The sequence below is a fragment of the Bombina bombina genome, chromosome 2 (assembly GCF_027579735.1).
Source record: "Bombina bombina isolate aBomBom1 chromosome 2, aBomBom1.pri, whole genome shotgun sequence".
Taxonomy (NCBI): domain Eukaryota; kingdom Metazoa; phylum Chordata; class Amphibia; order Anura; family Bombinatoridae; genus Bombina; species Bombina bombina.
In genome coordinates, this window is record NC_069500.1 from 893527581 (window position 1) to 893553166 (window position 25586).

Here is a 25586-nt window from a genome sequence, read left to right on the forward strand (position 1 = left end):
AATGTTTGAACCATTATATAGACAAAATTTTGCAAAACAATTGAAATACCATTATTCTTCTACAACCATATAGGACCTGTGTTTATTTCAATCTCCATCGTGAGTTAAACACACATTTATTGCAACCATGTTAATGTATTCTCCAATAGAAGTCAATGGAGCAAAAAAAGTGGGGGGAAAAACCACCCTACTCGCATGCAAAAACCCAATCACATATTCTCAAGTGTGCTAACCCGACATGAAAATATGGTCTTCAGATATCAGAATATTTTCTATTCCTTCATAAATACATATTTCTACATACAGTATATCTTATGGTATTTTGTTACAATATACTGTGTGTGTGTGTATGTGTATATATATATATATATATATATATATATAACTCATTGTGTAATTTTCTGTATATTTTGTATTTAGTGGAGGATTTTAAACTCACTTTTCGCCTCCCCATAATTTTAATTGTTGTTGAATATATATATATATATATATATATATATATATATATATATATACATACATACAGGTGGCCCTCGTTTTACAACGGTTCAATTTACACCGTCTCAGAATAACAACCATTTTTTCCAGTCATGTGACTGCTATTAAAAAGCATTGAGAAGCAGTGCATTTATTAAAATAGCCAGTAGGTGGAGCTGTCTGCTTTTGTTGCAGCAAAGCCAAGCAAGCTGAAATTAATCAGTTGAAACAGACCTGAGCTATTGAGCAGATTTCAAAGGAACAAGATCTTCCTGTCTATAACTCGGTTATAGATTGGAATGCATAGAAAGAACTGTTTGCAGAAAAATGCAAGTGAAGTCTGTGTTGTGTGATTATTTTATTAGGTTTATTATGCTGTTTAGCAAATGTTTTTGTTCATTTAACTTAGTTTAATTATATATTCTGTGTTGTGTGATTATTTTATTAGGTTTATTATGCTGTTTAGCAAATGTTTTTGTTTATTTAACTTAGTTTAATTATATATTGTGTGTTGTGTGATTATTTTATTAGGTTTATAATGCTGTCTAGCATTTAAAGTCTGCTTTTCAAAGCTTTTAAAATAATATATTAGGTGTAACTTATGACAATTTTGAGAGGGGCCCTATCACCATCACTTCCCATTGACTTAAATTATAAACTGGGTTTCAATTTACAACGATTTTGATTTACAACCATTCCTTCTGGAACCTAACCCCGGCGTAAACTGAGGGCTGACTGTGTGTGTGTGTGTGTGTGTATATATATATATATATATACAGGTAGTGCAGAATTATTAGGCAAATGAGTATTTTGACCACATCATCCTCTTTATGCATGTTGTCTTACTCCAAGCTGTATAGGCTTGAAAGCCTACTACCAATTAAGCATATTAGGTGATGTGCATCTCTGTAATGAGAAGGGGTGTGGTCTAATGACATCAACACCCTATATCAGGTGTGCATAATTATTAGGCAACTTCCTTTCCTTTGGCAAAATGGGTCAAAAGAAGGACTTGACAGGCTCAGAAAAGTCAAAAATAATGAGATATCTTGCAGAGGGATGCAGCACTCTTAAAATTGCAAAGCTTCTGAAGCGTGAGCATCGAACAATCAAGCGTTTCATTCAAAATAGTCAACAGGGTCGCAAGAAGCGTGTGGAAAAACCAAGGCGCAAAATAACTGCCCATAAACTGAGAAAAGTCAAGCGTGCAGCTGCCAAGATGCCACTTGCCACCAGTTTGGCCATATTTCAGAGCTGCAACATCACTGGAGTGCCCAAAAGCACAAGGTGTGCAATACTCAGAGACATGGCCAAGGTAAGAAAGGCTGAAAAACGACCACCACTGAACAAGACACACAAGCTGAAACGTCAAGACTGGGCCAAGAAATATCTCAAGACTGATTTTTCTAAGGTTTTATGGACTGATGAAATGAGAGTGAGTCTTGATGGGCCAGATGGATGGGCCCGTGGCTGGATTGGTAAAGGGCAGAGAGCTCCAGTCCGACTCAGACGCCAGCAAGGTGGAGGTGGAGTACTGGTTTGGGCTGGTATCATCAAAGATGAGCTTGTGGGGCCTTTTCGGGTTGAGGATAGAGTCAAGCTCAACTCCCAGTCCTACTGCCAGTTTCTGGAAGACACCTTCTTCAAGCAGTGGTACAGGAAGAAGTCTGCATCCTTCAAGAAAAACATGATTTTCATGCAGGACAATGCTCCATCACTCACGTCCAAGTACTCCACAGCGTGGCTGGCAAGAAAGGGTATAAAAGAAGAAAATCTAATGACATGGCCTCCTTGTTCACCTGATCTGAACCCCATTGAGAACCTGTGGTCCATCATCAAATGTGAGATTTACAAGGAGGGAAAACAGTACACCTCTCTGAACAGTGTCTGGGAGGCTGTGGTTGCTGCTGCACGCAATGTTGATGGTGAACAGATCAAAACACTGACAGAATCCATGGATGGCAGGCTTTTGAGTGTCCTTGCAAAGAAAGGTGGCTATATTGGTCACTGATTTGTTTTTGTTTTGTTTTTGAATGTCAGAAATGTATATTTGTGAATGTTGAGATGTTATATTGGTTTCACTGGTAAAAATAAATAATTGAAATGTGTATATATTTGTTTTTTGTTAAGTTGCCTAATAATTATGCACAGTAATAGTCACCTGCACACACAGATATCCCCCTAAAATAGCTATAACTAAAAACAAACTAAAAACTACTTCCAAAACTATTCAGCTTTGATATTAATGAGTTTTTTGGGATCATTGAGAACATGGTTGTTGTTCAATAATAAAATTAATCCTCAAAAATACAACTTGCCTAATAATTCTGCACTCCCTGTATATATATATATATATATATATATATATATATAAAATTATATATAGGTCTATATATAGAAATATCTATTTAAAAATACTTAGAACATATTCTGCTATGTGCAGAACATTGGAATGTGAAATATTTACAGTAATAACACTATTAAAAATGAATATTGCATAAATATGCTTTTTATGTTTTTTCATATTTTCATCTACTTTACTGCAAAAAGCTCCAATGCACTTCTATATTTGTCTATACATATATATTTATATTTTTATTTATGCAAATACATATATCTATCTATTGGGTTCTTGTAAAGCACGGCTATTCACCCGTAAGGTCTCAAGGCGCTGAGGGTTCCAGTTCAGTCAAAGAGCCAGGTCTTGAGGTCCTTTCTGAACTTAGTTAGGGCGGTAGCTTGTCTGAGGTGCAGCGGGAGGGTGTTCCAAGTCTTGGCTGCCAGGTGAGAGAAGGATCTGCCTCCCGCTGTGGTTTTCCTGATGCGGGGGATGACTGTGAGGGCTTGGTCGGCCAATCAAAGTTGTCTGGTGGGGGTGTAGAAGGTAACGCAGTGGTTCATGTATTCGGGGCAGATGTTGTGGAGGGCCTTGAATGCGTGGGTGAGAAGCTTGAAGGTTATCCTTTTGTTGATGGGGAGCCAGTGCAGGTCCCGCAGGTGTTTGGTGATGTGGTATTGGCGAGGGATGTCGAGGATGAGTCTGGCCAAGGTGTTCTGGATGCGCTGGAGTCTCTTTTGGAGCTTGATGGTGGAGCTGGCGTAGAGTGCTTTGCTGTAGTCCAGTCTGCTGCTGACGAGGGTGTCGGTGACAGTCTTCCTGGTCTCGGTTGGGATCCATTTGAAGATCTTTCTCAGCAGGTGGAGTGTTTGGAAGCATGCATAGGAGACAGCATTGATGTGTTGGTTCATGGAGAGTGATGAGTCCAGGATGACGCCTAGATTTCGTGCATGGTCGTTGAGGGTTGGAGGGTGTCTGAGGGCTGTGGGTCACCAGGAGTTATTCTATGCAGATTTGGTGGGACCGAGGATGAGTACTTCGGTCTTGTCTGCGTTCAGCTTTAGGCAGATGTAGCTCATCCAGGTGGAGACTGCTGTCAGCCCTTGATGAACGTTTTTCTTGGTGGTGGTGGGGTCACTGGTGAGTGAGATGATTAGCTGGGTGCCGTCGGTGTAGGAGACGATGTTGAGGTTGTGTCGGTGGGCGATGGTGGCGAGAGGGGCCATGTAGATATTGAATAGGGTGGGGCTCAGTGAAGAGCCTTGGGGTACACTGCAGCTGATCTCTGTGGGATTGGAGGTGAAGGGTGGGAGTCTAAGTGTCTGGGTTCTGCCAGTGAGGAAGGAGGTGATCCATTCCAGGGCTTTGTTGCGTATGCCGGCGTCGTGTAGGCGGGTGCGGAGGGTGAGGTGGGAGACAGTATTGAATGCTGCTGAAAGGTCTAGGAGGATGAGGACGGCGGTCTCTCCTTGGTCGAGTAGGGCAATGATGTCGTCTGTGGCAGCGAGCAGGGCTGTCTCGGTGCTGTTGTTGCTCCTGAAACTGGATTGAGAGGGGTCCAGGGTGTTGTTGGCCCCGATGTGGTCAACGAGTTGCGCGTTGAGGGACTTCTTGATGACTTTGGCCACAAATGGGAGCAGAGTTCTTTGTTAGATCAAACCTGATCTAAAAAATATCTAACCAACAGAATGAAGTTTGTTTTAAAAATTTGATTTGGGGGGGCTAACCCAGCTGAGGTCTTTGCCTCACTTTGTTTCTAACACCTGAAACCTCATATCTTTAAGCCCTTATATCTTTTTGTGCATATTTAAAAAATATGTTTTATTAGAAAGTGTTATGTGTGTAATTGTGTTTTGTGAATCGTTTTTGTTTCACTAAACAGTTAACCAGTGCTCTGAGGTTGCACTATCCTGAGATGCGTTAAAATCAATTGCATTCAAATGATCACGTTTACTTTCAACTTGTAACACGAGCGCTACATCTGACGCATGCAAACAGCCACAATAAACACGATATCGCTTGTGTGTATCTATTAGCTCACCACTCATAATCTGGCCTTTAATAGGGATATGTTTTTTTTTAAGTAAATAGTTGTTACCAGTGGAAGAAATATTCTACTGACACTTTGCAGCAGATCAATCCGCTAGGTTATAGATACTAATACTGACAGTTTCCAGAACTCCAGTCCCGAAAACACAATGATCTAGATCAGTGTTTCCCAAACGAGGTCCTCACGTACCCCCAACAGGCCAGGTTTTCATTATAGCTTAACCAGTGCACAGATGAAATAATCAGCTGATGGGTGAGAGCAGATAGTAACCATGATTATTTCACCTTTGCACTACTTCAGCTTTAATAAAAACTAGGCCTGTTGGGGGAACGTGAGGACTGTGTTTGGGAAACACTGATCTAGATCACTAGTGGAGCGTAAAAATGTTAGTGATATGGTGTGCCAACATTACTAGAGAGCAATCCATAGCACTGCCATTTTTACTCTCATAATACAAGGTGAGAGTAAAATGTTAGCCTAGGGAATGCTAACATCTGGAGGTTGAATAGAGCAGCCCTGCTAAAGCCATCACATAAGAGATTTCTATGAACGCTCTGAAAAACTCAGGTCCTGGCTATTGTTCAGAAATAACTTGAAGGTGCGCTAAAAGCCTAAAACAGAGGTAGAATATAATTGTTATTCACAAAGTTCTACACTATGCTTGTGTGTGTGTATATATGTGTATATATATATATATATATATATATACTTCAATCTAAAAAGATAAGCGCACAGAAACACCACTCATAGTGCAATAAAGTTTAATAAATTAAAACATATATACAACAATTCCCTAGGGTATTTCCTACTCACAAAGATGACCTCAATCGTATGAGGTGAGTAAAAGCAGGTAGATATCAAAGTGTCCCCCTTATCTTCCAAAACGATATTTCAGCAATTCGTCCAAGTAATGTTCCGGTCCAGGTCTCTTTGTAAGAAGCATACATTTTCTTGTCAAGAAGCATACATTTATGCTCAAAGTCCGGTACATTCAAAATTGCCGCTATGCAAAATCCTATTGACACGCTCCCAATAGCTGCTAGCAACCAAACACTACAGCTCGGCGTGCACGTTCGCAAATGATGTAAGGTGGGCATGGCCTTACGCGTTTCGCAGAACTCGTCCGCTTCATCAGAGGCTTGTATATATATATATATATATATATATATATATATATAGAGAGAGAGAGAGAGAGAGAGAGAGAACTAATAGACAAAGCACTCTCTGGTCTTATTAAGTGTATAACACAATTTTAGTGACGTTTCAGGGTATTCACCCCTTCATCAGACCAACTAGTCCTATAGCCCATGTACATGGGCCAAAATCCCATCCACTTTTATCCCCTCTCCCTCCCTCCCTCCTTCCCCTTCCCTGCCGCTCTCAACATAGCCTTGTGTAACCTTGACACATCCAGAGGCTACAGTATATCGGATTTAGTTTGTTGACCTAGCTTAGAGGAGAGAAGGGAAAAGGAGATATGATTAGTAATTTTCAAGTATATTAAGGGGTTTGTAAAGCTGAGGCTGTGAGTATTTTACATAAAAAGAAAAATTCAAGAACAAGGAGTCATGATCTCAAACTAAAGAGTAGTATATCAAGGAGTAATTTGCGGAAACACTTATTTACAGAAAGGGTGATTGATTCATGGAATAAACTTACACAAGAGGTAGTAATGGCAAACACTGCCTGGGATAAGTATAAGATTGTCCTACGAACTAGATAAGTTTATACTTTTAGGAAACATTGGGTAGACTTACTGGGTCTATGGTTCTTATCTGCTACCAAAATCTATGTTTCTATGTAATCAGACCATTTCAGCAATAGCTGTGTGTTCTTTTTATATAACAAGGGTGATGAGAATTAGCTTATAATGAAGTTGCTAACTGCGTTAAAGTGAACACAAATAGTTATATGTTTAGCCCCACTTTGCAGCTTTTTTAATTTTATGGATTTTTCTAGTAGGTAGTTCAAAACAAACTTTCAGCTTTAATACATGTTTTACTTATTTCTGCATGGTTTATTATTTTAAAGGGGTTTCTCTTCTGTGCCACTCTGAGCCTACCCACCAATCATACTGGGCATAGAAACATAAGCATTATGGACATGCTCTTGCTTCTGGGCAAGTCCAGAGAGGGATAATCACATTGTATATGTTACAAGTACTCACTCTTCACAGGAGAGGGATAAACCACATTCATGGCACATACAGTATGATTGCATACCAAGGTTGACTGGTGGGGCAGCCTCAGAAATGGCTGGCATCTGGAAGGAAACTTGTTTCAAATGATAAAACCTGCAGTGGGTAATACAGTATATTTAAGCAATATCAAAAACAAACAAATAGGTAGATTACTAGTTTTGCGCTAAACAGGGTGCGAAACTAATGCCCAAAAAGTTGCATTATTTCATTCTCTATAGCGCTGCCATTACGAGTTACTGAAAAGCCTCCTTGTGCATGTTATATGGTGACGTTAAGCTCCATACCGCACAAAAGCCAAGGGCTGCTTTGACGTGCTCGTGCACGCTTTCCCCTCATAGACATCAATGAGGAGAGAGTTTTAGAAAAAAAACCTAACACCTGAAGTGCGGAATGAAAAATCTCCGTAACGCAACCCCATTGATGTCTATGAAAAAAAGTTACATTTAAACACCCTAACAAAAACCTCAAGTCTAAACACACCTAATCCTCCGCCCCCGACATCGCTGACACCTAAAGTTATAAACCCCTAATCCGCCACCCCTGACATTGCTTATACCTAAATAAAGTTATTAACCCCTAAAAATTCTTAAAATAAATAAAAACTTACCTGTCAAATAAAAAAATTAAGTTTAAACTATAAATTAACCTAACATAACTATTCTTATAAAATTAAACAAACTGCCAATTAAAAAAATCTAAATTACAAATTAAAAAAACCTAACACTACGAAAAAAATAAAAAAATATAAAATTACAAAAAATAATAAACACTAAATTCCGAAAAATAAAAAACACTAAGCTTACAAAAATAATAAACAAAATTATCAAAAATAAAAACAATTACACCTAATTTAATAGCCCTATAAAAATAAAAAAGCCCCCAAAATAAAAACACCCCCTAGCCTACAATAAACTACCAATAGAACTTAAAAGGGCCTTTCAGCTCTTTTAAAAAAGCCCAAAACCCTAATCTAAAAAAAAAAACACCTAAAAAAAACTAACACTAACTCCAGAATATCTACTCACGGTTTCTTAAGTCCGGACATCCATCTCCATCCAGGCGGCGAGAAGTTTTCATCCAGGTGGAGATATCTTCATCTATCCCGGGGGCGTCTTCTATCTTCATCCTGGCCGTGCAAAGCGGAGAATCAAATTAGGCAATATGAATTCAAGGTACGCCATTTTGAAACGGCGACCTTGCATTCAACTTCAGTGTATGGCGGGGACCGTATGAAGAGGATGCTCCACACAGGATGTCTTCATCTTCCAGGATGGCTCCGCTCTGTCCCGCCGGGATGAAGATAGAAGACACCCCCCAGGATAGATGAAGATATTGCCGCCTGGAGGAAGACATCTCGCCGCCTGGATGGAAATGGGAACCGTGAGTAGATATTCTGGGGTTAGTGTTAGTTTTTTTTTTTTTTTTTGGCTGTTTTTTTTTTTTTTAGATTAGGGCTTTGTGCTTTTTTAAAAGAGCTAAATGCCCTTTCAAGGATAATGAAAAATAGCTGAATGCCCTTTTAAGGGCAATGCCCATACAAATGCCCCTTTAGGGGCAATGGGTAGCTTAGGTTTTTTTAGAGTTTTTTTTTTTATTTTGGGGGGGTTGGTTGGGTGGTGGGTTTTACTGTTGTGGGGACATTGTATTTTTACAGGTACAAGAGCTGTTTAACTTAGGGCAGTGCCAAACAAAAGGCCCTTTTAAAGACTATTGGTAGTTTATTGTAGGCTAGGGGGTGTTTTTATTTTGGGGGGCTTTTTTATTTTTTTGTGGCTATTAGATTAGGTGTAATTGTTTTTATTTTTGATAATGTCGTTTATTTTTTGTAATCTTAGTGTTTTTTATTTTTTCGTAATTTAGTATTTATTTTTTTGTAATTTTAGGTTGTTTTTTTTTTCTCGTAGTGTTGGTTTTTTTAAATTTGTCATTTAGATTTTTTTTAATTGGTAGTTTGTTTAATTTTATTAGAATAGTTATGTTAGGTTAATTTATAGTTTAAACGTAGGTTTTTTTATTTCACAGGTAAGTTTTTATTTATTTTAAGATAGTTATATTGTAATTTAAAGTTAGGGGGTGTTAGGTTTAGGGGTTAATAGTTTAATTTAGTGTTTTGCAATGTGGGGGGCCGGCGGTTTAGGGCTTAATAGGTTTATTTAGTGGTGTTGATGTGGGAGGCCGGAGGTTTAGGGGTTAATAACTTTATTATTATGGCGGCAATGTGGCAGACTGGAGGTTTAGGGGTAAATAACTTTATTATAGTGGCGGTGATGTTGGGGAGCGGCGAATTAGGGGTTAATAGCTTTATTATAGTGTCTGGGATGTCGGCGGGCGGCTGATTACAGGTTATTAGGTTTATTTAATAGTTGCGATGTGGGTGGGTGGCAGATTAAGGGTTAATAAATTTAATATAGTGTTTGTGATGCGGGAGGGCGGCGGTTTAGGGGTTAATAGGTAGTTTATTGGTGTTAGTGTACTTTGTAACACCTTAGTTATGAGTTTTGTGCAACATTTTTGACGCGCAAAACTCATAACTATTGCTCTCAGATGATGGTATGGATCGTGTTGGTATAGGCTGTAATGCAAGCATTTTAGCTGGACCGCACAACCTGTAATACCGTCGCTATGAAAAACCCACCCCAATGGACTTTGCGTTACAGGCTAAAATGCTTGCGGTATAGCTATACTGACACGACTCGTAATATGCATTACTGGCCATTACGCTGGAATTTTTTCAGAATTAAAAGCTGTAACGCAAAACTCGTAATCTACCTGAGAGAGTGCTGTGACCTTATAAAATGTATTAAGGTTTAGGGTTTGGATGCCGTTTTTTTATTAAACAAAATTTGCAGGGTTTTGCTATTTCAGAGCAGTCTAAGGGGCCGATTTAACAATGTCCACCGCACATCGATAAATGTCGACAGCATACGCTGTCAGCATTTATCATTGCGCAAGCATTTCTAGTGAAATTCTTGTGCAATGCCGCCCCCTGCACATTCGCGGACAATCGGCCGCTAGCAGGGGGTGTCAATCAACCCGATTGGGCGGATTGCTGTTCGCCGCCTCAGAGGTGGCGGACGAGTTAAGTAGCAGCGGTCTTAAGACCGCTGCTTCTTAACACCTGAAGGCGCACGCGGAAACAGGTGCATTCGGGCCTTAATAAATAGGCCCCTAAGAATTTACTATGACACAAAAATAATCTGAGTGACTTTTTAAATTTTTATTAAATACTGCATTTTGTGTCATATTTTACCAAAAGGTTAATTTAAAACAATATATGTTAAATTACAAGTGGAGCACAAAAATATTAAAGCTATTGTGCAATAACATTGCACAAGATAAATCAATAGGGCTTTTATTTTTTCGCTCATATTAAATGTTATAAGTACTCTATTACAGTTCAAGTTAAAGTCTAGGGTGGGCTAACATCTGGATTCGGATAGCATGGTTGTGCTAAATGACTCCCATAATAGATGTCAAAGGGGGCATATCACAAGCATCCACATTTGGCTCTTATCAGTAAATTAAAGATGCAACACTGTTATCCCCTTAATGACCGGACCATTTTTCAATTTTCTTACCCTTAATGACAATGGCTATTTTTACATTTCTGCGGTGTTTGTGTTTAGCTGTAATTTTTCTCTTACTCATTTACTGTACCCACACATATTATATACCGTTTTTCTCGCCATTAAATGGACTTTCTAAAGATACCATTATTTTCATCATGTCTTATAATTTACTACAAAAAAAATAATAAAATATGAGGAAAAAATGGAAAAAAACACACTTTTTCTAACTTTGACCCCCAAAATCTGTTACACATCTACAATCACCAAAAAACACCCATGCTAAATAGTTTCTAAATTTTGTCCTGAGTTTAGAAATACCCAATGTTTACATGTTCTTAGCTTTTTTTGCAAGTTATAGGGCCATAAATACAAGTAGCACTTCGCTATTGCCAAACCACTTTTTTTCAAAATTAGCGCTAGTTACATTGGAACCCTGATATCTGTCAGGAATACCTGAATATCCCTTGACATGTATATATTTTTTGTTAGAAGACAACCCAAAGTATTGATCTAGGCACATTTTGGTATATTTTATGCCACCATTTCACCGCCAAATGCGAGCAAATAAAAAAAAAACTTTACATTTTTCACAATTTTAGGTTTCTCACTGAAATTATTTACAAACAGCTTGTGCTATTATGGCACAAATTGTTGTAAAAGCTTCTTTGGGATCCCCTTTGTTCAGAAATAGCAGACTTATATGGCTTTGGCATTGTTTTTTGGTAATTAGAAGGCTGCTAAATGCTGCTGCGCACCACACGTAAATTATGCCCAGCAGTGAAGGGGTTAATTAGGTAGGTTGTAGGGAGCTTGCAGGGTTAATTTTAGCTTTAGGGTAGAGATCAGCCTCCCACCTGACACATCCCACCCCCTGATGCCTCCCAAACAGCTCTCTTCCCTCCCCCACCCCACAAATGTCCCCGCCATCTTAAGTACTGGCAGAAAGTCTGCCAGTACTAAATAAAAGGAGTTGTTTTTTTTTTTTATAAAAAAAATAAAATATTTTAGCTGTGATGGACTCCTGCCTTAGCCCCAACCTCCATGATCCCCCCCCCCCCAGCTCTCTAACCCTCTCCCCTATCTAATTGCGGCCATCTTGGGTACTGGCAGCTGTCTGCCAGTACCCAATTTGCCCCAAAAACAAAAGTATTTTTTCCTCTTTTGGATTTTTTGTTTTGTTTTCTGTAGTGTAGCAACCCCCCACAATACCCCTATCCCCCTCCCCCTCCCAGATCCTTTTATATTATTTTTTTTTTAAATCTTTCCCCCCCCTCTTTCCTCCTCATTGGTGTCAGTGGGCAGCTAATGCGCGCGCACATGCACACGCATGCGCGCCCCCGCACGCTCCCGGCACCCGGCGTGCACATTGCACTTCTAGGAACCGGAGGCCGGGTAGCGATGGGCCGCCCACCCGCCTCCCTGTTACGCTCCCACCCACCAACGAACCGGCACCATCGCTACCGGTGCAGAGAGGGCCACAGAGTGGCTCTCTCTGCATCGGAGTCTTCTAAAAAGGTATTGCAGGATGCCTCCATATGGAGGCATCACTGCAATACCCTGAGAGCTGCTGGAAGCGATTGCGATCGCTTCCAGCACTCTGTTAGACAACTGACGTACCAGGTACGTCCATTGTCATTAACTGCTTGTTAATGCATGACGTACCTGGTATGTCAGTTGTCATTAAGGGGTTAAATAAAATGTATCGAAATTATAAAAAAAAAATCATAAATGGGGTGCGCTGAAAGGCTAATGTCGGCTATTGGTCAAGCTCTAAGACAAATTTCTATTTAGCTGAAGGTCAAATAGTGAAGATCTTCATTTAAATCTAATTTACTATTGAAATATAGCTTTAAAAAACTGCACACATGCGCACACACACATAATACAAATGCATACACACACGTAAACACCTTTGAACCCTTCCCAGTCTAGCACCTTGTCATATTCCATATCCCTTTAAATCACTGTTGAAACAATTATTTCAATAATAAATCTTTGTTTTAATTTAATACTTATAAATATGAGTGAATTACTTTATTTTAATATATTATACATGTGAGTCAGATGATTCCTTTCCTAAGGATGGGTATTCTGGGACTCAGGACCTGAAGGTGAGGGAATGGATCTGTCCTTAATCCCTTAAGCCAATATGATGTAGCTACTACATCATAGGGTACTTTGCCTAGCATACTGTCATATTAATAGCTTTTTACACCTCTCTGCTATCAAAACTAACAACTTTCCTCCTGTAATTGGATCATTGCTTCTGCTATAAAGCTCACCTTACAGCTTCCTTCATTGCTTGGTATTTTGTCTCCTATGAGCGCCGTGTCAAGCCCCTCCCTTTGGAGTAATCCTGAACCGAATCTTTGCTCTCACAGATCAATCTCTTTGTAGCTGCTGCTGTTCGTTGTGAGATCCGGAAGCGTATGCGGTGACGTCACACGCCGACGGACCGACTTCAGCTGCTGCCGCTTCAACCGCTCTCGATATACACAACTCCTATTCCTGCAGGTTTGAACTTATCTTTAGCCTTATATGCTTATACATAGCTTAAGACTTTGGTACCAATTTGTGCAAGTTAATAATAGCATCTGTAATATTCAGAAGTCTGTTTCCACTGCCAACCTGAACATTTGTTGCAATACCAATATTTCCATAACCCAGTCTTTCCCTCTTGCAGTACATACCTTAAAGTCAAATTCTGTACTGTTGACCTTACTTATATGTCTTTGCCTAAATTTTCATGTCATATATATATGCTAAAATTATTTATACTCATGTGAGTCATTGGCAAGGTTAACCATTTGTTTATGAGCATGAAATCAGATGCACACCGACTGCCATAGATTAAAATGTAATACCTTCTGCGAAATATTAAGTACCATATATGTTCAGCCTCTACCATCCTGCAGGAGTTTTACATACATACATATTTGCAGTTAGGAAATGAGATCTGCAGTTGTGATCCTTATATTTATTAAATTAATTATCCTCCACAGGGCGTATATGATACATACCCTGTTGCCGTAGTAGTTACGTCCAACCTTCTGCCTCATGCTGTGGTCCTGGCTGTCAATAGTCCTGGCTGTCGACTCTGACAGCTAAGACAACACTCACAGGCAGAAGGGAGAGCTGATCATGCTCCTGTTACCATATGATGGTAGATTGTTAAATTGTTACAGACAGTTACAAAGTGAATGTCATATCTATACCTTGTTGTGGGAAGAGTTAAAGCCTTTGGAGGTGGATGATTCTCCCACTCTTGACAAGTGGGCTACTAAGAAGATTGATAAATTATTTAAACCAGCTCTTAATTAGCCCTCTTTTTTCCCTGTGTCTGATTAATTCACTGAACTAGGGATAAAACAAACAAGGTGTTTTCACTTTAAGATAAATGTTTTGTAATCAGTACCTAAGGTAGACAGGGACTTTCTACCCTTGCCAGAAGGACCACCATTAATTTAGAGGACAGTACCTATTTTAAAGAACCCAAGGCTAGGAGGACCACCATTCCTTTAGAGAACGGTACCTTTTATAATGACCCCATAGACAGGAAACTTGAAGATTTCCATTGGCAGTCTTTTCAACTGGCAGGTTTCCTGTGTCACCCGGCTGTCAATGTAGCTTGTACAGCAGCAGCTTCTTTGGTCTGGTGTGAGCTAGTTCTGGAGAAGTATCCTTGGAAGAAATCCAGAATTGGTTGTAGCTCCTAAAGACCACAAACGGCTTTATCTGTGATGCAGCTGTAGAGATGACATGCATCAATGCTAAGACTGCTGCGATTGCCTTTCACTGTAAGATTCGGTTTGGTCCAGGAATAGATGCTTTCATTGATACCGTCACTGGAGGTAAAGGAGTGTTCTTGCGACAGGACAAGAAGTCTGATTTCGCTCCTTTTGGCAATCCAAGTCCAAAGGACTAACCCCTCCTTAATTCAATGATTCAAGTCTTTTTTAAGACAATGCAAATTTAACATTGCCTGGTCCAAGTATAAGCAGGACAAGAAATCCACGTCTCTAAGTCCATATGATGGTGTGGCCCCCCTCCAGAAAAACTTCTGGTATGGGGCAGATTAAAACTGCTTGAGAAGGCTTGGGAGAGGCCTATTGCAGATGTTTGGGTGTATTGTATCTCAGGGGTACTGAATCAGTTTTTGATCCTGACCTCCCTATGGGAGATTTCTCCTGTCTAAAACTCCCCAAGATCCTTTAAAGGCCAAAGCCTTCCTGGGTATGTGTAGTGAATTTGGAAACGTTCGGCTAGATTACGAGTTTTGCGTTATGAGTAAGAAAGTAGCACTAAGCCTCATAACGCTGTTTTTTTTACTACTGCTGCTATTACGATTCTTGTAGGTACAGCTGTCCCGCACACTTTTTTGGCCTTACCGCAAATCAACTTACGCAATTTGCGTATAGTCTATTTTCAATGAGACTTCCATAGCGCCGGTATTACAAGCTTTTTTTTTAGGCCAAAAGGTGAGTGGTACAGCCTATACCGCAAGATTCATAACGCATTCTAAAGTCAGTAGTTATGAGTTTTACACTACAAAGCTGTAGCATAAAACTCATAACTAAAGTGCTAAAAAGTACACTAACACCCATAAACTACCTATTAACCCCTCAACCAAGGCCCTCCCGCATCGCAAACACTAAAATAAAAATATTAACCCTTAATCTCCTGCTCCCGACATCGCCGCCACTAGAATAAACATATTAACCCCTAAACTGCCGCACTCCTGTGGCATATAATTTAATTATATTTAAGTTAGGGGGTGTTAGGGTTAGGGTTAGACTTAGGGTTTAGGGGTTAATAAATTTATTATAGTGGCGGCGACATTGGGGGCGGCAGATTAGGGGTTAATAAATGTAGGTAGGTGGCGGCGATGTTAGAGACAGCAGATTAGGGGTTAATAATATTTAACTAGTGTTTGCGATGCGGGAGTGCGGCAGTTTAGGGGATAATATGTTTATTCTAGTGGAGGCGATATCTGGAGCGGCAGATTAGGGGTTAATATTTTTATTTTAGTGTTTGCGATGCGGGAGGGCCTCGGTTTAGGGGTTAATAGGTAGTTTATGGGTATTAGTGTACTTTTTAGCACTTTTGTTATGAGTTTTATGCTACAGCTTTGTAGTGTAAAACTCATAACTACTGACTTTAGAATGCGTTACGAATTTTGAGGGATAGGCTGTACCGCTCACTTTTTGGCCTTAGATTTAGGGGTTAATAAATGAAGTATAGTGGCGGCGACATTGGGGGCGGCAGATTAGGGGTTAATAAATGTAGGTAGGTGGCGGCGATGTTAGGGGAGGCAGATTAGGGGTTCATACTATTTAACTAGTGTTTGCAATGCGGGAGTGCGGCGGTTTAGGGGTTAATATGTTTATTATAGTGGTGGCGATGTCCGGAGCGGCAGATAAGGGGTTAATAAGTATAATGTAGGTGTTGGCGATGTCGGGGGCGGCAGATTAGGGGTTAATAGGTGTAAGATTAGGGGTGTTTAGACTCGGGTTCATGTTAGGGTGTTAGGTGTAAACATAAAATGTGTTTCCCCATAGGAATCAATGGGGCTGTGTTACTGAGCTTTACGCTGCTTTATTGCAGGTGTTAGACTTTTTCTCAGCCGGCTCTCCCCATTGATGTTTATGGGGAAATCGTGCACGAGCACGTACAACCAGCTCACCGCTCACTTAAGCAGCGCTGGTATTGGAGTGCGGTATGGAGCTCAATTTTACTCTCCGCTCACTTCTTGCCTTTTAACGCCGGGTTGATAAAAACCTGTAATACCAGCGCTGTAGGTAAGTGAGCGGTGACAATAACGTGCAAGTTAGTACCGCACCCCTCTTACCGCAAAACTTGTAATCTGGCCGAAAGTGAGTAATTGCCCCAGTTTCCGGAATAGAACAGGTGCACTGCTCCAACCTCTTTGTAGTTCCAAAAAATAAGGGTACCTTTCCGCCTATTCTTGATCTGAAAGCACTGAATAAATGTGTTAAAGTTCCCACTTTCAAGATAGAGATCATCCACACTATTCTTCCTTTAGTGCAGGAGGGTCAAATCATGTCTACCATCAATTTAAAAAAATGCCTATTTGCATATTCCCATTTGCAAGTAACGTTGTAAACTTCCTGAGGTCTGCCTTTCTAAACAGGCATTATGAGTTTGTGGTGCTTCATTTTGGTCATGCCCCATCACTCAAGTTTTTTACCTAGGTCCTGGGGGCCTTGTTGACTGTTGTGTGAGCTCAAAGCATCTTAGCAGCACCCTATCTATATAACATGCTGGTGCAATTATCTTCTCTTCAGCACACTATCCTTCAACTGGTTTGCAGTCATGGTTGGCACATAAATCTACCAAAGAGCTCTTTGACACCCAAACTCTAGTGTCCTTTTTTAGGATTGATTATAGACTCAATTTCTATGTGCCTCTCTCTAAAAAAACAATGCAGGGACAAACTGCAAAGGGAATGTGCTTGAGTTCAGCACACGTTTACTTCTGTAGCTCAATACATGGAAATTGTCAGTCTCATATTGGCTGCTTCAGATACAATTCTGAGATACAAACTTTACCAGGTTGTATCTCAGGCCTTTGCAGTTGTCTCTACTTCCAGGGGGCATCGGCATCCTTTTTTCTGCTAGTCTGGACTGTTCACTATACTAGGCAGAACAACCCTCTCTGAAATTGCCACCCCTGAACTGATATCCCCAGTTATATAAACTAAACCTTTACACTTTATCATGAGATGCAGGACACAGCATAGAAGGTACAACGCTATTGTATTGCAGAGCATAGAAGTATACAACTTGTACAACGCATCTAACTTGGTAACTGCGACATACACAATCAACGCCCTAAACTACGCCCCCATCTGGTGACTTCACTTCCCACTCTAATCACATCTTCCCCCTTTTCAAAGGACAAAGCATACATTTTATTTTATTTTTGAATACATCAAATAACAAGGTATACAAGAAGCATACAGAAATAGTTTTGTTTAGTATACAACAAATAACAAGTTAAAGAGGATATACATAAACAACATGAAATACAATCCTGACTTGAACATCGGGGTAGACTACCCTAGTCCACAGTGACCATGGGATTATTCTGACCATACTTCCAGTCACTGCTCTAACTAGTGCTAATCCCGATATCGGGCTGGAAGTTTCACCACCCTTCCACTTGATGTAATTTTACATGAACTGTCCTCTGATACAGAAGAAGGTGATTGAGAGTCTGCTGGAAGCAAAGAAGTATCCGCGTTGTGATCTTGCTGAGGGGAGGGCACCCCTCTTAAAACAGGGGATCCCACCAGCAGTGGTACTGAGGCATCCAGTCCCAAACTCTCAGGTACTGGCTGAAGATGTTTTCGATTTTGACGTGTGTCTGTCCCTCCATCAGTAAGGACTACATTAGACCTTGGTTCTGGAGAGCATCCAATTACCGTAGCAGGCATCTTCCATTTCTTCTCACCATCCAGTTTAACTCTGACACTTTGCCCCACATTAAGCTCCTGCAAGGTCCTCACAGAGTGTTTATTGTCGTAGAAGAATCAATAGCCCCTTTTAGCCTCATCATCCCTCCTAAGGACCTCATCCCGAAGAACAGAGCTAGTTGGCTGGAAGACACCCACAGAGGGTAAAGTGGTGCGAATCTAATGTCCTAGAATCAGCTGTGCTGGGCTAAAACCCGTGGCTTGAATGGGAGTCGCCCTATAGGCCAAGAGGGCTAGGTACGGCTCAGATTGCTTCAAAATGAACTTTGTTGTTTGAACTGCCCTTTCAGCCATTCCATTGGCCTGTGGGTAATATGGATTCGACGTAGAATGGACAAAGTCATATTCACTGCTGAAAGAACTGAACTACAGTGGAAGCAAACTGCATTCCGTTATCACTCACTAACTCCATTGATATGCCCCACCGGGCGAACAAGCTCTTGAGACGAGTGATAACGGCTTGACTTGTGATCTCATTTAAGGGTACAATCTCCAAATACCTGGAATAGTAGTTAATCACGACTAGGTACTTTTTCCCGTGCAGTTCACGCAAATCAGCAGCTATTTTCTGCCACGGGCCTGCAGGCAACGGAGTAGAAATCAAGGGCTCCCTTCTCTGAGTAGGCCATTGTTCCCGGCAAAAGGCACATTTTGACACATGGCTCGCGATGTCGGAACTGATCCCAGGCCACCATACTGCCATAGCTGCCCATTCTCTACACTTTGTAATGCCCAAGTGGCCATCATTTATCCTGCTTAACATCTCCTGCCGCATGCTAACAGGAATAACAATGCGGTCCTGGAACAGCACCAACCCATCCAGCTCTGTGAGCTGCAACCTTTCTGATTGGTAGGAACTTAAAGACATCCAGGCTGCCCGGCTCTCGGGCCAACCTTCTTTTATGTACTTAATAACTTCTTGAAGGTCAGTATCTATGTCTCCTTTCATATTTGCTCTAGCTTCCCTGACGAAATGGATTTGGATGCTAGAACTGAATCTACATACACTTTCACATCTGATTCTTCTTCAGCAGCAGCCAGCGGGAGCCTGGAAAGTGTATCTGCCACTACCAGTTGTTTCCACGGCACATGCACTGCCTGAACGTTGAACCTGAGCAGCCTCATCAGAAGTCTCTGGCATCTTAGGGGTGTTTGTCAATATCATAGGAGTTGATTAGAGGGACTAGCAGTTTATGGTCAGTCTCCAGACTAAATTTCTCTAAACCCACTAGGTAACACTGGAAGCGCTCACAGGACCAAACTGTGATAGGGTGTGGTATTGTGGATAAATCTAGAAGGAACCTGCCCACATAATTAACAAGGCCCAATATTTGTCTCAGCTCATGTACTGTACATCAGAAGGACTTTTCATCTGTTCAATAGCAAGGATTTTATCAGGGTCTGGCTTGATGCCATCCCCATAGATAATATGCCCAAAGTAACATAACTCAGCCTTCCTAAAATGGCATTTCTCCTTATTTAATTTAAGCCCGCACTCTAATGGTCTGTAGCACACAGCTCATTCACTGATCATGTTCTTCCAATGTAGACCCATACACCAAAATGTCATCCATGACGACTGCTGTGCCCTCATGGTCCCTTAGGAGAGAACTCATCTCTCTTTGAAAGATTTCAGAAGCAGAGGATATCCCGAAGTGGAGTCTGCAGAAGCAAAACCAACATACCTGTGTAATGAAGGTAGTCAGTTTGCGACACTTTGGATCTAGAGGTATCTGCCAGAAGCTGCTGGAAGCATCCAGTGTAGAGAAGAACTTCGCCCCAGTCATTCGAACTGAATTGCAATTCAGTAGGCCCAATTCACCAAACATGTCTTCTAAAATCTCATTCACTCTGGCGACCAGGCCCAAACACACTGACCTCTAATCACATGTACCCACATGGTGAATTTCCTCTGCTTGTACTTGCAGCTGGCAAGAAATTTCCCCGCACAATCGATGCGGTCACCAGGACTATGAACTTTTGTTGTAACTTTCGCCAGCTGAGGCTGTCGAGACAGTTTTATGAATGATGCAAGGGACATAACAGTGATGTCTGCTCCTGTGTCAGTGTTAAAGGCAACTTTGGCTCCAATTAGAGTAAGAGTAACCCACCAATCTTCATCTGAACCAGACCGTTCAACAACGGACCCTACAAAGGACACTTCTTGACCCTCCTAGTCACTTTTTTACACGCCACTTCAAAATGGCCCATTCGGTTACATTGTCTACATCTTTTGTCTTTAGCAGGGCATAAGACACACTGATCATGGGTACGGTTACACCGCGTGCAGCATGCATGCTGCGCCCATCTGCTTCTGGGCTTATCTGTTGCCCTTGGTCTACCGCTTACACTGTGCCTTTCACTAGCAGCTCTCCGGAACTGCTGCACTTCATCCACAATACTCTCGGACCTCAGATCAGCACTTTGCTTTTTCACCAGTTCACTCTAGCGGGCCATCCTAATAGCCCCATCCAATGTTAAATCAGCCTCCAACTGTAGCTTCAGTGAGACTTCAGCATCTGCAATTCCTATGACTATTCTGTCTATCATTTGCTCCTCTTTAGCAACACCAAACTCACTGAATTCAACTAGTTCATACAGGCTGCGCACAAATGACTCCACAGATTCTCCCACACTCTGAGCACGTTTGTGAAAACAGGCCCTCTTATGAATCACATTTCTTTTGGGCACAAAGTAAGCCCTGAGTTTGTTCATAACTATTTCAAAGTCAAATTCTTCCCCTTCTTGGAAAGTAAAGGCATTGAACACTTACTCCACATCTTTCTCCATAGAGTATAAAAGAGAATTAACTTGTACTTCACCACTCTCCTTGTCCAGCTTGGAAGCAATCCTGAAGCGGTTAAAATGCTGACGCCATATGAGCCAAGCTGCAGGCTGAGAGAAATCAAAAGGCTCAGGTAGGGTAAACTTCAACATCATCATTAATCAGGACACAGAAGCGCAGGCAAGTACACCATGTCATGAGATGCAGGACACAGCATAGAAGGTACAACGCTATTTTATTGCAGAGCATAGAAGTATACAGCTTGTACAACACATCTAACTTGGTAACTGCGACATAAACAATCAACGCCCTAAACCACGCCCCCATCCAGTGACGTCACTTCCCACTCTCATCACACACTTATATCATCAATTTTTAAACAACTAATATAATGGTAAAAAACAGCTATATATTATACTAAAGCTAATCTTTGCTTTTATTACATAATTATGTCTAGTGTGTATATACTGTTTAACCCCTTAACGACCAAGGAAGAGTCAGGCACGTCCTACAAAAAGTGTCAGTTAATGACCAAGGACGTGCCTGACATGTCCTCTGGGGTTTCAAGCAGTGGAAGCGATTGTGATCGCTTCCAGACGCTTTCAAGGTGTTGCAGTGATGCCTCGATATTGAGGCATCACTGCAATACCTTTTTTAAGCATCCAATGCAGAGAGAGACACTCTGTGGCCCCCTCTTCATTGGCGAGTGATGGCGCTAATCATTGGGGGGTGGGAGGGTGGCGGGTGGGCAACCCATCGCTGGAGCAGTTCCTATTCAGGTGGCGTCGGGAGCGTGCGAGGGGAGCGGGAGTGCTACTTAGTCTGTTAGTCAATCCTTGAATGCAGTGGGAATGATGCAGTGGGAGATGCAGAGGGAGAGGGAGGAGGATAAGACTTGGGGAAAAGGGATCTGAGGGAGGGCAGCTACACTACAGAAAAATAAAAATAAATAAGATGGCGGTAAATAGGTAGAGGGGGGAGGGTTAGAAAGCTGTTTTATTTTAGTACTGGCAGACTTTCTGCCAGTACTTAAGATGGCGGTGACAATTGTGGGATGGGGGAGGGAAGAGAGCTGTTTGAGAGGGGTCAGGGAGGGATCAGGGGTGGGATCTATGTAAAAAAAGATCAAGAGCGCAACCTCCGACTCAAGTATAATTTTATTAAAAACAGAATAAGCACTAAATACATATGCACTTACAAAATTTCAAACATTAATCAGCCTGTCAATACGACCAGTCCGGTGTGTTTGCTGTACTCCGCTGTACTCTTGCAAGTGATCCATTGCCCTTATTGTAGTTCCGTGGTCTTTTTTCCAAATTCACAGATTTTGGTGAGACCTCCTTGGGACCTGCGTGGGCTATTTATCACTGCAAGCTGTGTCCTACACTGTGTGTTCCTTGATGCGTTTCCCCCGACGCCGGTCAGGCTTTCTCAAGAGGTTAGATTGTGTGATAGTTTCTGCATATGCAGGCATTTTTTGTATTATGAAGTAATGCCCCTAATACTGTGTAGCCAATCACTCAAGGTGAGTAAATGACGTTGCCGTAAGCTGTCAGACAATGTTTCCAATGCTACAACATCATTGTATCTACATAGACATTTTAAAAATTAATTTCATACTTTGCCTTACAATCGCTCTAAAAGAAAATATATATTTAAAATTACATACTGGATTAAAAATGCTTAGTTAAGAAATACAAAGTTGAAAAATTGGATTAGATGAATAAAAAAAAAATTATATATATGTACACGGCAAATACTCACTCTTAAGTGTAATGCATGCAATAACATTAATCCACTTATTTTTATCAATGTTCACTCAAACAATACTTATAATGTATAGATTGTACCCACATCAGTGTAGTGCAATAATTATGGAACTAAAATTATTAAAATAAAGTGTCCTATATTACATACAGTATATCCCTGTATGTCTAGATCGACATTTAAACCTTTAGGTTCAGAACTATCCAATTTAAAAATCCAATAGGTCTCCTGTTTTCTTAACTTAAGGAGCATATGTTCTACTGTAGGAGCAATCCAATCAATTATTTGTATTTTTAAAGATCTGGGATGACAATTGTGAACCTCTAAGAAATGTTTAGATACACTATGGCCTAGATTTGGAGTTTGGCGGTAGCCGTGAAAACCAGCGTTAGAGGCTCCTAACGCTGGTTTTAGGCTAACTCCGGTATTTGGAGTCACTCAAAAAAGGGTCTAACGCTCACTTTTCAGCCGCAACTTTTCCATACCGCAGATCCCCTTACGTAAATTGCGTATCCTATCTTTTCAATGGGATTTTTCTAACTCCGGTATTTAGAGTCGTGGCTGAAGTGAGCGTTAGAAATCTAACGACAAAACTCCAGCCGCAGGAAAAAAGTCAGTAGTTAAGAGCTTTCTGGGCTAACGCCGGTTCATAAAGCTCTTAACTACTGTACTCTAAAGTACACTAACACCCATAAACTACCTATGTACCCCTAAACCGAGGTCCCCCCCACATCGCCGCCACTCGATTACATTTTTTTAACCCCTAATCTGCCGACCGCCACCTACGTTATACTTATGTACCCCTAATCTGCTGCCCCTAACACCGCCGACCCCTGTATTATATTTATTAACCCCTAATCTGCCCCCCACAACGTCGCCGCCAGCTACCTACAATAATTAACCCCTAATCTGCCGACCGCAAAGCGCCGCCACCTACATTATAGCTATGTACCCCTAATCTGCTGCCCCTAACACCGCCGACCCCTATATTATATTTATTAACCCCTAATCTGCCCCCCTCAACGTCGCCTCCACCTGCCTACACTTATTAACCCCTAATCTGCCGAGCGGACCGCACCGCTACTATAATAAAGTTATTAACCCCTAATCTGCCTCACTAACCCTATAATAAATAGTATTAACTCCTAATCTGCCCTCCCTAACATCGCCGACACCTAACTTCAATTATTAACCCCTAATCTGCCGACTGGAGCTCACCGCTATTCTAATAAATGTATTAACCCCTAAAGCTAAGTCTAACACTAACACCCCCCTAAATTAAATATAATTTTAATCTAACGAAATGAATTAACTCTTATTAAATAAATTATTCCTAATTAAAGCTAAATACTTACCTGTAAAATAAATCCTAATATAGCTACAATATAAATTATAATTACATTGTAGCTATTTTAGGATTAATATTTATTTTACAGGCAACTTTGTAATTATTTTAACCATGTACAATAGCTATTAAATAGTTAAGAACTATTTAATAGCTACCTAGTTAAAATAATTACAAAATTACCTGTAAAATAAATCCTAACCTAAGTTACAATTAAACCTAACACTATACTATCATTAAATTAATTAAATAAAATACCTATAATTACCTACAATTAAACCTAACACTACACTATCAATACATTAATTAAATACAATATCTACAAATAACTACAATGAAATAAACTAACTAAAGTACAAAAAATAAAAAAGAACTAAGTTACAAAAAATAAAAAAATATTTACAAACATAAGAAAAATATTACAACAATTTTAAACTAATTACACCTACTCTAAGCCCCCTAATAAAATAACAAAGACCCCCAAAATAAAAAATGCCCTACCCTATTCTAAATTAATAAAGTTCAAAGCTCTTTTACCTTACCAGCCCTGAACAGGGCCCTTTGCGGGGCATGCCCCAAGAAGTTCAGCTCTTTTGCCTGTAAAAAAAAAACATACAATACCCCCCCCAACATTACAACCCACCACCCACATACCCCTAATCTAACCCAAACCCCCCTTAAATAAACCTAACACTAAGCCCCTGAAGATCATCCTACCTTGTCTTCACCTCACCAGGTATCACCGATCCGTCCTGGCTCCAAAATCTTCATCCAACCCAAGTGGGGGCTGGCGATCCATCATCCGGTGGCTGAAGAGGTCCAGAAGAGGCTCCAAAGTCTTCATCCTATCCGGGAAGAAGAGGCGATCCGGACCGGCAACCATCTTGATCCATGCGGCATCTTCTATCTTCATCCGATGATGACCGGCTCCATCCTGAAGACCTCCACCGCGGACCCATCTTCATCCGGCGACGTCCAACTGAAGAATGACGGTTCCTTTAAGGGACATCATCCAAGATGGCGTCTCTCGAATTCCGATTGGCTGATAGGATTCTATCAGCCAATCGGAATTAAGGTAGGAATATTCTGATTGGCTGATGGAATCAGCCAATCAGAATCAAGTTCAATCCGATTGGCTGATCCAATCAGCCAATCAGATTGAGCTTGCATTCTATTGGCTGTTCCGCTTGGCAGATTAGGGGTTAATAAGTGTAGGCAGGTGGAGGCGACGTTGTGGGGAGCAGATTAGGGGTTAATAAATATAATATAGGGGTCGGCGGTGTTAGGGGCAGAGGATTAGGGGTACATAGGGATAATGTAAGTAGCGGGGTGGTTTACGGAGCGGCAGATTAGGGGTTAAAAAAAATATGCAGGGGTCAGCTATAGCGGGGGCGGCAGAATAGGGGTTAATAAGTGTAAGGTTAGGGTGTTTAGACTCGGGGTACATGTTAGAGTGTTAGGTGCAGACGTAGGAAGTGTTTACGCATAGCAAACAATGGGGCTGCGTTAGGAGCTGAACGCGGCTTTTTTGCAGGTGTTAGGTTTTTTTTCATCTCAAAC

At 40.9% G+C, this 25586-nt stretch overlaps 1 protein-coding gene across 4 annotated transcripts in view; it reads left to right on the top strand.

Annotated features, from left to right (window-relative positions):
• Positions 1–25586, top strand: part of LOC128649793 (UDP-glucuronosyltransferase 2A1) — a 165748-nt gene that overhangs the window by 66027 nt on the left and 74135 nt on the right. Inside the window, exons 2-3 of one of the 4 annotated variants that reach the window (XM_053703258.1) lie at positions 8102–8124; positions 14353–14382. The exons of the other annotated variants lie outside the window; for them this stretch is intronic. Of the exons in view, the coding sequence (XP_053559233.1) occupies positions 8102–8124; positions 14353–14382 (53 nt within the window). The remainder of the gene's footprint in view (positions 1–8101; positions 8125–14352; positions 14383–25586) is intronic. 4 annotated transcript variants of the gene reach the window in all.